The sequence below is a fragment of the Betta splendens genome, chromosome 1, assembly GCF_900634795.4.
Source record: "Betta splendens chromosome 1, fBetSpl5.4, whole genome shotgun sequence".
Lineage (NCBI taxonomy): Eukaryota > Metazoa > Chordata > Actinopteri > Anabantiformes > Osphronemidae > Betta > Betta splendens.
Window position 1 is genome coordinate 3,588,669 of NC_040881.3, and position 13,391 is coordinate 3,602,059.

Here is a 13,391-nt window from a genome sequence, read left to right on the forward strand (position 1 = left end):
AGGGCCAGCGCTGGACTAAATTCACTCTTTGGTATCGAGTCTAAATTAGTTTAACCTGTTTGGTTTAAGTCCAGAAACAATTTAAAATTTAGTAGTAGCTGTTAAAATTGTGGCAGAATGTTACGTGTGTTGATGTTAGTAAAGCAGGGCTATTATGGTGATAATAATAATAAAAAATTTTCTACCCAGTCACAATAAACAATAGCATATATTAATCTATATGTACCCTCCAGGCAATTATTATAAAGGCTAATAATATACAAACATCAAAATGGCGAAGTATAGGTTTTTGAGGCACAGGGGGCATTATCATCAGCAGCAAGGCCAAAACCATTTATAATGTATTCTGTACCTTTGAGCTCCTCATTCTATGTCCTGATGCGCTCTCTCATCATTAATATTAATGTGTCAGTAAATAAATCCCCAGGGTGAATCATCAGTTTTTTAAATTAACATCAGTTTCCATTTCATTGAAAACATTCAAATTAGTCATAAAAATAGCTCCTCTTAACCTAAACAATAAACCCCTTTCATTCACTTCTTTTCCTCGTAGATGTCACTTTATAAACTGCTATTTAAAACAGATGTGTCAGCCATGGGCCTGAAGGCATCACTGGAGAACTTCCTGGAGCACATAACAGACAATACAAAAGGCCAGGCCCTTGAAATGTCCTGCACTTCTGCTACTGAATAAGCACAACAAAACGATTGTCATTATTCAATTAGATGAAATGTTCTCTATTTTTAATATCCCACAGAGATTAGTGTAATGAAAAGCTGCATAGGGACGCGCCCAAAAAATGAATCAAAAGGTTGAGTTGAAATGAGATACAGTCTAAAAGCAGTATCTTAAGCACTGATTGTTTAATTGTTACATAGTGGTACTTTTACTTAGATTAAGCACTGGTCTGCTCTCACTGCTTGTTTGCATTACATCTGAGTACTTCCGCCCCCTCTGGCTTGGCTACATTACTGAATTTTAACATTGTCGTGGAAAAAAATGGTCATTTATTTTCATTTATGGGTTTTGGTGTATTTGGGATTTTACACCACTTTTACACACTACGTTTCTGAATCAAGAAACAGAAAGAAAATTAATCTCCAAACTCTAAAACTGCTACTAAACACACGATAACAACGCGTTGATTAAATCCCACTGCACATACATTTCCCATGACCACTATGTTTTCGGAAGCTACGTAAACTCGCTAACAGACGTTTAGCCAATTACAGTGCAGAATACGACTTTCTCGATGAACGATTGGTTAATTTTGCACAAAACCTCCCACAATGCTTTGCTACACCGCCTTGGATTTCAAATCTGGCGGACCAATCAGAGAACGCCCTAACCACTTTGGCAGCATTTTAAACTTGTACCCAAAGCTGTTGTCAAAAGGTAGAAGGTGACAACGCTGCAGCTACCGAGGGTCCGGTCCGGCGATTTACTTCAGGTCTCCTTAGTAATCTTTCGTAACATTGGGTTCCGTATGCGTTAGATTTTTTATTATTAAGTTAAACGTCGAATAGCGTAGCGTAAAGCTTGTTTACGTTCGTTTTGATTTAAATTGTTAAGTGCATGGGTACAAGCTAGCTTCCAAGGCTAAACTAACGTCGGTTGAGGGAGGGTTAACAATAGTTTGACCTGCTGCGATTATTGATACATCTACTGTCGAAGAGCATTAGCCGTTTATTTTAAGTACGTCGATAGGACTTTAGTTCAAAATGAGCGCAGCTATTGCGAAGCCGACTAACCCGTCGGCACAAGTCGACCCGAAATCAGCTCCACTCAAAGAAATCCCAGACGTTCTGTTGGACCCCCGCACCATGAGGAGATACACGAGGGGACGGTTCCTCGGAAAAGGTGGCTTCGCCAAGTGCTATGAAATCACAGACGTGGAGACGAAGCAGGTTTTTGCCGGAAAAATCGTGCCCAAGTCTCTGATCCTGAAGCAGCACCAGAGAGAGAAAATGACCTCGGAAATCGCCATTCACAAGAGCCTGAACCACGCGAACATCGTGGGTTTCCACGGGTTTTTCGAAGACGATGACTTTGTCTTCGTCGTCCTCGAAATCTGCCGGAGAAGGGTGAGTGAAACGAGCACACGCTTCCCAGGGCCGACGGTTACCCCGGCGCTCTCTTCCGTTAACGCAGCAGAAGCAGCTCAAAATGGGAAAAGCCAAAGGAAACGTGATCTTAACTTGCAGTAATCCATGAACTTTCACTGTTGGGCAAAAAAACATTCGTTGTTTCTAACTTTTCCTCATTTTGTTATGCACCATAAGCATTTGATTTACTCTGGTCCTTAATCACATTTAAATGCTGCAATGGCAAAGTGATATTTTCAAGTCTTGCTGCAGGAGGAAAGCTGTGCCTCAATGGATCCTGTTGCTTCTAAGCCTGTTGATTACTAAGGTGGTAATTTTGTTCATTTCAGTCTTTGTTGGAGCTGCACAAGCGTCGTAAGGCTGTGACTGAACCAGAGGCTCGTTACTACATGACGCATCTTCTCAATGGTGTCCAGTATCTGCACAACAACAAAGTCATCCACAGAGATCTGAAACTAGGGAATGTCTTCCTCAATGATGATATGGAGGTTAAGATAGGTACGTTTTACTGTAATAGAGCAATCCTACTGAATCAATCAGGCCCATTTGGTTGTAAAGGACTGGGCTCATCCTCGCTCCCACTCATGGAGGGCGTCTAGAATGGATGGATAACTACATACACACTTTCTGACTAATTAGAAAAAATATCCAAAAAAGAAATGTCTTTGACAAAATATCATACATTTCTATCTACTGTGTTACAAAATGATGTTTTAATCTTCTAGGGGACTTTGGTTTGGCCACTAAGATTGAGTTTGATGGCGAGAGAAAGAAAACTTTGTGTGGAACACCCAACTACATTGCACCTGAAGTTCTTTGTAAGAAAGGCCACAGCTACGAGGTGGACATCTGGTCACTCGGTTGTATATTGTAAGTTAAAATCCATAACACAAATGGGAGCGAGCCAGTCTTCTCTCCCAGCTGTTTCAACCTCTGATGCCTGCTTTGTCCCAGGTACACTTTACTGGTGGGTAAACCCCCATTTGAGACATCCTGTCTGAAGGAGACCTACAACCGCATCAAGAAAAACAACTACACTGTCCCCTGGGTAAGCTTGAATAGCAAACAATTCAATGCCTTTTCTGCGTGTACAGCAGATGTGTTTATTGGATTTATTTGCTCCTCACCATGCGCTTTCAATCTGCAGCACATCAACCCAGCAGCTTCTGCTCTCATCAAACGGATGCTACATGCTGACCCTGCACAGAGGCCCACTGTCGCTGAGCTGCTAGTAGATGAGTTCTTCACATCTGGCTACATCCCCACACGCCTCCCCACTACCTGTCTCACGGTGCCTCCAAGGTTCTCGATTGCTCCCTCCACCGCTGCAGAGCTCAGCCAGAGGCGTCCACTGACTGCTATTAATAACAAGGGTAATGGCCCCAGTCATACAGGACAGAGTATCCCCCTACTGATTATTAATTTGGTGTGTATGTTCATTCATTTTTCTCTGCAATTCAGCAGGAACAGAGAAGGTGGAAATGAAGGATGATCTTATGCAGAGGTGAGACTCTTGAACAAAATCTTGGCTGAAAGTGTAAATGGTGGCTCTGATAGGAGTTCCATCTGATTCTACTATAAATGCCCTTATCCAATAAATGTGTGTCCAGGGAGACTGAGCCATCAGAGTGCCACCTGAAAGACATGCTGCAGCAGCTTAACAGCATCATCGCTGCCAGACCTGCAGAAAAGGCGCTCATCCGCCAGGGTGAGTGCAGAGTCTCCAGCTTTGAATCATCTTTTCAGTTTTATTGTACTGTGTCTTAAAGGCTTATCCTATTTGTGTGTTTCCAGAAGAAGCAGAGGATCCTGCATGTATCCCCATCTTCTGGATCAGCAAATGGGTGGATTACTCCGATAAATATGGATTAGGTAATCCGATTTTTCAACTAAGAAAACTTAGATTGTCCAAAACTTCAAGCCCAAAGATTCTTCGCCGAACCTTTTTGTTTGATTAAACTTCAGAAATTTTTTATCCTTTGCCCTAAAACGCACTGAAATGTGTTTTAGGGTACCAGCTATGTGACAACAGCGTGGGTGTGCTCTTCAACGATTACACACGTCTTATCATGTATGCTGACGGAGATAGTCTGCAGTACATCGACAAGACAGCAGCTGAGTCGTACCTCAGCGTGCGCTCTTACCCCGCTGCTCTCAACAAGAAGGTCAGTGGTTTGCTCTGTAGTAATTTAAGTACATGTGACATTAGTAAACCCTGCTCACGGTTCCTGGCTCACTTGATCCTGAATTCCACCCTCTCTTCTTAGATAACTTTGCTGAAATACTTCCGTAATTACATGAGTGAGCACCTGTTGAAGGCCGGCGCGAACATGGCGCGTCGGGAAGGGGACGAGCTGGCGCGTCTGCCGTATCTTTCCCTTTGGTTCAGAACAAAAAGCGCCATCGTCCTGCATCTCACAAATGGCACCGTTCAAATCAACTTCTTCCAGGTTGGAGACGCAATTTCCCACTTAGATCTCACATAAACCTGAATAAAAATTCATGCCAGGTACCTGTTGGGAACACACAATCCCTGTAATATAACTGTTATTTTTATGAATCCCTGCTAGGACCACACCAAGCTAATCCTGTGTCCACTGATGGGCGCCGTGACCTACATCGATGAGAAGCGAGAGTTCCGCACCTACAAACTGTCCCTGCTGGAGGAGTTCGGCTGCAGTAAGGAGCTGTCCAGCCGCATTCGTTATGCCAAGCTCATGGTAGAGAAACTTCTGGACAGCAAGCCCACCACCGCTGCACATTAGACAGTAACTCCTGTAATTGTCTAATTACAGGCTCCAAACTCCAACCTAGCCAGGTGTTGTGCTTGTATAGTTGTCATCTTCCATGGCTTTAACATGTACCATGCTAATGTTATTCATGAAAGATGACCCCCCCTCTCAATCTGAATTCCTTTTTATACCATTTTCCTGCTGTTAATAGAAACTCACTCTAACTTTTAACTTTCGTGATGAACCTTGACCAACGTTTCAGCTGACGTAAGCTTGCTGTCAGCACAGCAGGCTGAGATGAGATTCATGTTCAGCCTGCTGTCATGTCTGTTTCCATTCGTAAGACTAAAGTTCCATGGAACGATGTGAACAAGCGTCTTTGCTTTGGGTTTGCTGTTTTATGTGTTGTATGTAGGGAAATGGACCATGTTTATATGTCTTCATCATGTACATTCTTCCTGTAGTTTTACACTTTTTATAAGTATTTTATGTCTTGTCTCTTTCAACATGTACAAACATGTACGTAGTGCTGAATATGCACATGTGCTGTAAAGATTTAATTTTTACTTGAGTTAAATAAAGATTCATTACAGAGACTAAACTAAACCTATTTATCATTCTTTTTCTGTGTTTTGAAGAAAACTGCCTGTTTTAAGAAACAGCCTGACTTGTGAGGTCCTTTAGGGAAATGAACTGTACAATAGTCATGGGTCAATATCTGGATAGACTTGCACTTTTATTTGTGTTAACCCCCTTAGTGGCCTTTTTGGAGAGAATTTTACCGAGTATTAGTGCCTGAAATTTTTAGTTCCTTTTTAACATGCTTCCTTTATGTTTAGGAATCATTGAATAAGCATCACTAATATCTGCTGATCACCTTTTGAATTAGCCATGTGCTCCATATGCTATCCTGCAGACTTTGGGCTTTCTAATAGTCTATTTGGTCTAGTAATCTATAACATTTCAAGCAGAAGCTCATCCCATAAATTGGATGCTTTAACCTATTCAGCTGCACAAATGGCTCAGTAGTATGAATTAACAAAGGCCATTGGATGCATTTTCACAGGAGCCATTTTGTTTCATCACAGAAGATGAGCTAGTTTCAGGGTTCTGGTGCAGTGTTTGCTGACATGCTGTCTTGACCTACTGGCTGAAAATGAGCCATTGTTAACATCTTCTTTTGACCTTGAAGACTTTAAAGAACTGTGATCAACAAATAAAATTGCTTTATAAAAAAAGTCCCTGTTAATCCTTTTAACTGTTCCACACAAGGTTTCATGCTATGTATACAGAAGTGGAGAATAATGCAGCTCATGAAGCCTGAGTGTCCTTAATGACATACTGTTTTAAACTAAACAGATGACCCTATTTTCTAAATATCTGTTCATGCTTAAACAATTCTCAGAAATGGTTTCCAAACTTTATCTTATCTGTACCTGTGTGACACCACAGATTTTGTGGGTCGGCAGTATAAAATAAATAAAAACAGCAATAAAAACAATATAAAAGTCTAACTAAACAGCACATTTAATATACAGTAAATAATAAAACCAAATATATTTTTCTTTAAATTTAACAAACAACATGTTTTTAAGTCACAAAACACATCTGAAACAGCAGCAGTCATGAAACACAAAGCTGCTTTTTAGACTGGGTTTACAGTGGAGGAACTATTCCGCATCAAACAGAAAAGAATACAAAGATGATCTTTAGAAGAGGCCCAGTGTGTCACTGAGCACGCTTACCAGCACTTCAGACAGGAATTGTATTACCAAATAAATCTTTACTAAAAGGTCTCTCACTTAAAGCATATATTTAGTTTTAGTATATAGATTCCCATATTTCAGCAGCACTGGCCTGTGTCTTCATGTAAACATTCATACAGTGATATAAAGACTAAGGCATGACCTTAGCATTTCTAGTTCTAGCAGCAGACTGAACTGTGGGTGTAGCGGTGCAGAGTAATGTTCCCGTTGTGATGCCCGATCACCAGCACACCTGGCCCCCCCCAACGAGCCAGCAGCCAACCCTCAGTCCCAGGAGCCCACACCATGCTCGGATCGCCTCGACCAATGAGCTCCCACACACACACACAGCCACTCTGACTCAGCCCGACCACGCTGGAGCCGTGAACATCGGCTTCACACACTCTGCAGAAGACACATAGACAGAATCAAGTGCTAGTTACATGAATGTAAATACCGTCTATGCAGACATACACCTCAAATTCTGTGATCTCACCTTCCTGACCAGCCTTTGGGTGGGTACAGTTTAGTAGCCAGGACAGATTTTCCACTCAAAGGATTAACAGCAACCAAAGAGAAGAAGGGAGTCATCTTCTTTTCTGGTTCCTTCTCCTTCTCTGAAAATGCCTGATCTTTTGCTTTGGCCTCTTTCTCGTCTTCCTCCAGGGAGCTGAGCATCTGATGCTGCAGCAGCACAAACAACACTCCCTGTGCACAAACACACATGTTCATGAAAACATGCATGATTAGGACATTCAGAGGGTTGTAGTTGGCAAACAGACTTACACAGTGGGAGTATCCTCTGAGACAGGCTGTGTGTGATAAGTCAGCTCTGAAAACGACTCTCTGCAGCAGCTGTCCAGTCTTCAGGTTCCTGTACAAGCAGAAAATACATAAACTAAATGTGCATACAAGCATAATTTAGCTTTGAATGGTTTCACACCAGACACTCTGGTTCGTCATACTGGGAAAAGCAGAGGTGTAAGTTACAAAATGAAAAAGATTTTTAACGGTTCAAGCATCCAGTTGAGCTTAAATAAACATTGATGAAAATTATTGGTAATCAAAATAGTTAGATTTTTCTCATGTGAGAACCTAGTGGAGTAAAGTAAAGGAGACAATGACCAGCATCAGATGTGTCAAAGTGTCTGACTCTAGGTCCTACTGAATGTACAAAACACGCACCGGTGATCTTTGCCAAGTTAACCATTTTAAACTGTTTCAACTGTTACCTTTAATAAATTTCCTGCTTCCTAAACTTCTGTATTGTGTAAAAGGAAAAACCGAGGACAGAGAGGAAGCCTCCAAAAATAGAACGGCCAGACTCAACATTTAGAGCATAGAATATTTCTTTGTGATGTGACCAGTGGCTGAGATTTATCTCTGTTGCTCACCAGATGAAGAGGTGGCCGCACTCATCTGTGCCAATCAAAGCATCAGGAAGTCCATCCACAGGAGCCAGGGCCCCAATACAAACTCCTGGAGGCATGAGATTCTGGGAACACGGTGTGCTGAAAGACAAATGTGACAGTAAGAATCCTGTGCACTAAAAGGCATTGAAAAGAAGGTAAATACTGTAACCAGTGACATGATACCTGCTGCTGTCTGACAGCTTAAACACCTGCAGCGTGGAGCCTGCTGCTGAGTGGGAGGAAAGGACTACTCTGGAGTTGGACACACCAACAACAGCCTGGGCGACGCCTTCATAGAGCAGCACTGGCGAGAGGCTGGAGCAGGACAACACCCTGTGCACACCAGCATCACACATGCAGAGATGAACCAGGGTGAACTATGTTCACTAACAAAATACCTCAACACCCGACATGTTTATCACAAAACATTAAGTCTTCAATGCAGTAAGCCTGAATTTACCTACCTCACTTCTCTGATTTCCAACTGACCCAGAGTCACACACATCATCTCAGAAGCATCCGGGACAGGAAACACACTAATTACAGGCTTTAACAATAAAAACAAGCCATATAAATAAAACATGATGTGACAGTATTATGTAGTTGAAAAACACAAAAAAGGTTTTCTTTGCCACCTTCAGGATTGCTTTAGGATCACTACTGCCCCCAACTGTCTAAGAGCAAAATTGCACTAAAACCAACAGTTGGACTCTATATTGTTTTGTTATCTTCTAAATGTAAAATGTAGTTTTTAGGTTGCCTTTGTTGCTGTTTTGTCTGATTTCTTTGCACACCCATCCCTTCATGCGTTACATCACAGATGCTACTGATTTACTTATGGTAATGTTTAAATAAACATTTTGAAATTGTCATGTGTGTCCTTGTCCTTGTGTGAGCCAGGTTGTGACAAACAAAATACAAATAAAACAGCACCTTTGGGAGAAAATTCTCCATCATGCCTCAGGTAGTCAAAAACCATGTTATTGTACGGTGAAATACTAACCTTCTCAAAGGTCCATGTGTGTATAAAGCTCCAGTTAGATGCTGAAATCTGAATCCACAGACACACTGCCCATTTTCCTGCTGCTGCTACACAAAACCCCCCTGAGTGTCGAGGCAGACAGCATGCATCCACCAGACAGCTTCCTGCTGGGGCCTTAACGAATAAATACAGTAGGTGTCAGCTTTAATCCATTCTGAGAACTGAGGGGAAAATGAATTCTTAATTGGAAAGAAAATCTCACCTTCAATGTGTGTACAGGTCTCAACATGTGATCCTGTACACTTTCTTCTATTCCTTGGTTCACCAACCCACCTGAGTCCTGTGACTGCATCCTGGGTGGAGCATCAACCGTGTGACACTGATTAAGGGAGGCAGGAGGCAGGCTAGAAGTTTGGGAAGTGTAAGATGGACAGAGTGAGAGACCCGGAGGGGAGAAGGCCTGAGGAGACGAGCTGTGAGGGGGAGGCAATGTGAGAGTGGGAGCAGAAGGGGATGAAGTCAGAGGGAAGGCAAGGTGGGGGGTCAGTCCTAGAGATGGTAGTGTGGGACTGGACGGGTGGCCAGAGGACACTGGGTGTGGGCTTACAAAGGGGCAGGTGGCTGAAGGACTCAGCAGCAGCTGAGAGCGAACACAGAGCTGAGCTGGATGCTGTCGTTGCTCTGATTTGGCTCCAGCAGGACTTGTGGCGTGTTCAGAAGGCCCCTCTGAGTCTTTGGCAGAAGATATCACAGCAGAGTCTCCCTGAGCTTCAGTGTCATTACATAATTCTCCAGCAGGGCAGATGTGAGAGCCTTTCTCAGGTGTTTCCTGTGAAGACTTGGTGACAACTTTGTCTTCTGTTTGGGGTACAACACAAAGCATTTGTTTCTCTGGTGCAGGTTGAGTTGTTTTGGGGTTATCTGAGTGTCCCATCACATTCATGTTACCTGCTGGTCTGTCCATGTTGGAAGTCAACACACTACCTTTGTTACGGCTGTTCAAAGCCATGGTTTCATGCTCTTTACATTGACTGACAAAGTCGTCAGTGAAATGTTCAAGCAGTGACACAGTTTCTGTTGAACTGGTCTGAGTCTGTGCGTGGAGGTTCTCAGTCTGCTGCCCTCCAGGTGTATAAGCAGAATCAAGCGACATATGAGCTAAGGACTGATCTGCAGGCTTGTGGTCTACTGATACACTCTCCAGATGTACAGTCTGTGTGGTTGCTTGTCTTTCTCCAGTGGCACGAGGAGATACTGGAATTGTGGGTGTGAGGCTGAGTGGCAGAGGAAGTGGGATGACTGGGTCAGTGCTGCTGGTGCAGTCACTGTCAGAGCGGCGCTTGCGGTTGCGGGTGTTGTACGGTGATATGAAACCTTCTACGTTCGATTCCACAGAAACTTGCTGGAGTTTGTGTAGCTTCAGGGAGGCAAACTGGTCATCAGGGAGATGGAAATCTTGCTGGATGTCTAATTTCATCAGGTCACTGGCCAGCGAGCTGAGTGACTGACATGGGACAGGACGAAGGTCAGTTCGTGCAGAAGGAGAAGGCTGCAAGAGGAGAGACTGCCAACTTGATGTGCCTGTCAGATACATAATGTGAAATAAGATAATTGTCTAATGAAACCTACAAAAAGCTGCAGCTGTACCGCATAAGAGTGAAAGGCGCTGCTCACAGAAATATATACAAAAACATCTCTTATGACTTACCTCTGTTCGTTTGTGTGCATCTGTTATTCCTGATGTTGCTCTTCACAAAGATGGGATAGACTTTTTCCAGGTTACCAGTGGCAGCATCAGATTGAGCCTCAGTAATCCCAGAGGAAAGATGGGCAGCAGTGCTGTGGCCTGACAGGCAGGGAGAGGCTGGGGTAGCGGTGGGCGGAGGGCTGTCTGAAACTTGCCCAAGGCCTAAGTGATTGGTGTCTAAACCTAGAGATGACCGCGGCGTCGAGGGTCTCGCTCTGCCTCTGCCTCTCTTTCTTGTCCTGCCTCTTCCTGGGCGATTGCTGCGGACCGTAGGAGATGAATAGGCATTTATATCGCTGCGGCTGTCAAAAACTTGATCTGAAATCTCACAGGAGATTTGACTGAGATCGGCAGAAAAGCCAGCAGCTTGAACATCTGACGATTTAGGAGGATCTATAGATGTAGTTGCCTGAGAGGCAAATTCTGTCTTTGTCTGTTCACCTGAAGCATCATTGGTCTGCGTGTTCCTATTTGAAACACTTTTGCGGCCTCGGCTCCTGGGACGTCGTCCAGTGTTGAGCTGGGAGAGAATGACGGCCTGCATGTCAGGCTGGCTCTGTGACAATGTCATACGTCTCGTTGTCCGCACATAGTATTCCGCTGGGAAAAGTAGTCCCTCCACTAAAGTACACGAGTCCAGAAGACTTTTTCCTCTTTCATTTTGTTCAGTGTTTTCCTTATGGTTCTCTTCATACGGTTTCATTTCGTTCTCTCCACCACATATCCCACCACCCTCCCCTGCTTCTTTTTCTTTTTTTCTTCTACTCTTTGTACATTCATGTCCCCCTGCTTCAATGAATGTGGCCATTTTACAACCTTCAAGTGGTAAAAATGTTGACTCTTCTCCACCTTCAGTGTTCAACTCGTTCTCCCTTTCCCTTTGTTCATGATATTCTTCAGTCTCCTTTCTCTCCACATCTCCTGCTCCAGTATTTGCATGTGTGCTCCAGTGTGTAGGTAACAGGGAGGGAGAATCCGAAGCGGAGGACAGTTCTTCACTTTCATTTACAACCCCTGTTTCCTCTGATTTTATTTTTTCCTCCTCTGCTTCTATTTGAGTGCTTTCTATTCCGTCACCTTGCCCCTGTCCTTCCTCACGAGTGTCTGTAATTCCCTCAGCTTCAGCACTTCTCCTTTCCCAGCGCAAACGGCTGCGTCGAGACCTAAGACGCAAGGCAGGGCTAGGTCTGTAACCTCTAGCTACTTCAAAGCTGACATCTGGGGTGTTTGGGCAAGGAGAATCAGAAGGAAGCTGGAACCTGATCACCTGGCTTCTTTTGGAGTTGTTAGAATCTTCTGGACCTGGTAAAACAATTGAAAAAAGTAAACACAGCCTGCATCATAGGATAATTACTATGTAATGAAGTTCCTGACAAGCACTTCTGTCACTGTTTGTAAACTACTACACTTAACTACTACCTTCAATTTTACTGCTATTCTGCTATAGATGTGTTCACAAACCAAATTGACTGCCATCTATGACAAACAGGTAGTAACCAGTAACTGTGTGTATGTATGTGTGTGGTGTGGTGTATATATATATATATATATATATATATATATATAACACTGCAGCGGCGGAGCAACTGGAAAGAGGCTCCGGCAGTGACAAGTTAGAATTTCTTATATATATATATATATATATATATATATATATATATATATATATATATATATATATATATATATTACCTTTATCTTGAGCTGCTCCACAATTTTTTGTTTGTTTCCTTGAGTGCAGACAGGGGTTAGATGTGATCTCTGGGTCGCTCTGGTTGTGTTGTGTTATCTTGCTCTGTACATGTCTGCGAACTGCATCCATACGCTCAGCACGCTGTAGCGAAATAAAGACGAATGAACTAAATGATTTCACCATTAAGATTTCAAAACAAAGTCAAAGGGTATAAGTCTTACCTGTAGTCTCTGAGCTGTTCGGATATAATCCTGTTGCAACTGTGCCAACTTTCTACGAAGCTGAGTGGGAAAAGCATAAATACGTGTAATTGAAAAAATATAAAAGTATTATTATTATTATTATTATTATTAAAGGTAGCTTCACGTGCACAGTCGGCATTTTAAGTGTAGCTTGTGATTTTAGGTATGATCGTAGTACTAATACATTTAGTGCTTTAGCAGAAGAACTGAGTGAAGCATTTTAATATTTTTACACTGTTATATGGTCTCTTGTGATCAGACGGCGGAACGCTCGTTACCTTCTCTTTGTCATCATAGTACAGCGTTGACCTCAGGTGCTCATCGCAGTGCAGGATATCTTTTATATTGGTCTCCATGTCACTGACTCGGCCCTGGCACACGACAATAAGCTATTATTATAATAATTATTAGCTCATCTAATCACTCATCTTTTAAACTTGTTAGCTTAACGCTAACGGAAGACGCTATCTGAATTAAAACGTTACCGAGACAGTTCCAAAGTAGTTAAGGCAAGATTAACACTAATCTTACTTCACTAATGTTCACTAATCTTAAGAAGCTAAAACAAAACGCTTAGATGAACTGACAATAACTTAAACAACAATAACGTTCATCGCTGTTCCACCGTGACTTCGCCAGCTTCTCAGAGAAGCTTGTTATGATGTTCGATCAGACGGACATCGATTTACTTTCAATTTCCCGCGGCTGTTCGAACAGGCCGAAGCAGCAGAG

The 13,391-nt window shown here is 42.8% G+C and overlaps 2 protein-coding genes across 4 annotated transcripts; one reads left to right on the forward strand and one right to left on the reverse strand.

Annotated features, from left to right (window-relative positions):
- Positions 1-1,338: 1,338 nt before the first annotated feature.
- Positions 1,339-5,444, forward strand: plk1 (polo-like kinase 1 (Drosophila)). Of its 2 annotated transcripts, none has more exons than XM_029151563.3 (11): positions 1,339-2,085; positions 2,436-2,604; positions 2,832-2,976; positions 3,061-3,154; positions 3,254-3,479; positions 3,571-3,610; positions 3,717-3,814; positions 3,901-3,978; positions 4,117-4,271; positions 4,374-4,556; positions 4,677-5,444. In XM_029151563.3, the coding sequence occupies exons 1-11, from the start codon at positions 1,723-1,725 to the stop codon at positions 4,869-4,871; spliced, it is 1,746 nt and encodes a 581-aa protein (XP_029007396.1). In that variant the 5' UTR covers positions 1,339-1,722; the 3' UTR covers positions 4,872-5,444. The 2 variants fall into 2 exon arrangements, with proteins under 2 accessions (XP_029007396.1, XP_029007388.1); XM_029151555.3 differs by having other exon boundaries at positions 1,340-2,085; positions 3,568-3,610.
- Positions 5,445-6,347: 903 nt separating this feature from the next.
- palb2 (partner and localizer of BRCA2) lies at positions 6,348-13,355 on the reverse strand. Of its 2 annotated transcripts, none has more exons than XM_029151544.3 (13): positions 13,247-13,355; positions 12,938-13,030; positions 12,639-12,698; positions 12,417-12,558; positions 10,686-12,026; positions 9,240-10,558; positions 8,999-9,151; positions 8,460-8,542; positions 8,179-8,328; positions 7,978-8,094; positions 7,370-7,457; positions 7,080-7,291; positions 6,348-6,988 (listed from the first exon to the last, which is right to left on the reverse strand). In XM_029151544.3, the coding sequence occupies exons 2-13, from the start codon at positions 13,013-13,015 to the stop codon at positions 6,763-6,765; spliced, it is 3,969 nt and encodes a 1,322-aa protein (XP_029007377.1). In that variant the 5' UTR covers positions 13,016-13,030; positions 13,247-13,355; the 3' UTR covers positions 6,348-6,762. The 2 variants fall into 2 exon arrangements, with proteins under 2 accessions (XP_029007377.1, XP_029007368.1); XM_029151535.3 differs by having other exon boundaries at positions 13,145-13,284.
- Between the last annotated feature and the right edge of the window lie 36 nt (positions 13,356-13,391).

Coding starts and splice junctions, on each gene's coding strand:
- palb2 (XM_029151544.3), bottom strand. CDS start 13,015: ATGGAGACCAATATAAAAGATATCCTGCACTGCGATGAGCACCTGAGG. Junction 12,699..12,937: donor ACTATGATGACAAAGAGAAG/GTAACGAGCGTT, acceptor TTTCCCACTCAG/CTTCGTAGAAAGTTGGCACA. Junction 12,027..12,416: donor TGGAGCAGCTCAAGATAAAG/GTAATATATATA, acceptor TTGTTTTACCAG/GTCCAGAAGATTCTAACAAC.
- plk1 (XM_029151555.3), top strand. CDS start 1,723: ATGAGCGCAGCTATTGCGAAGCCGACTAACCCGTCGGCACAAGTCGAC. Junction 2,086..2,435: donor TCGAAATCTGCCGGAGAAGG/GTGAGTGAAACG, acceptor TGTTCATTTCAG/TCTTTGTTGGAGCTGCACAA. Junction 3,611..3,716: donor AAGGATGATCTTATGCAGAG/GTGAGACTCTTG, acceptor ATGTGTGTCCAG/GGAGACTGAGCCATCAGAGT.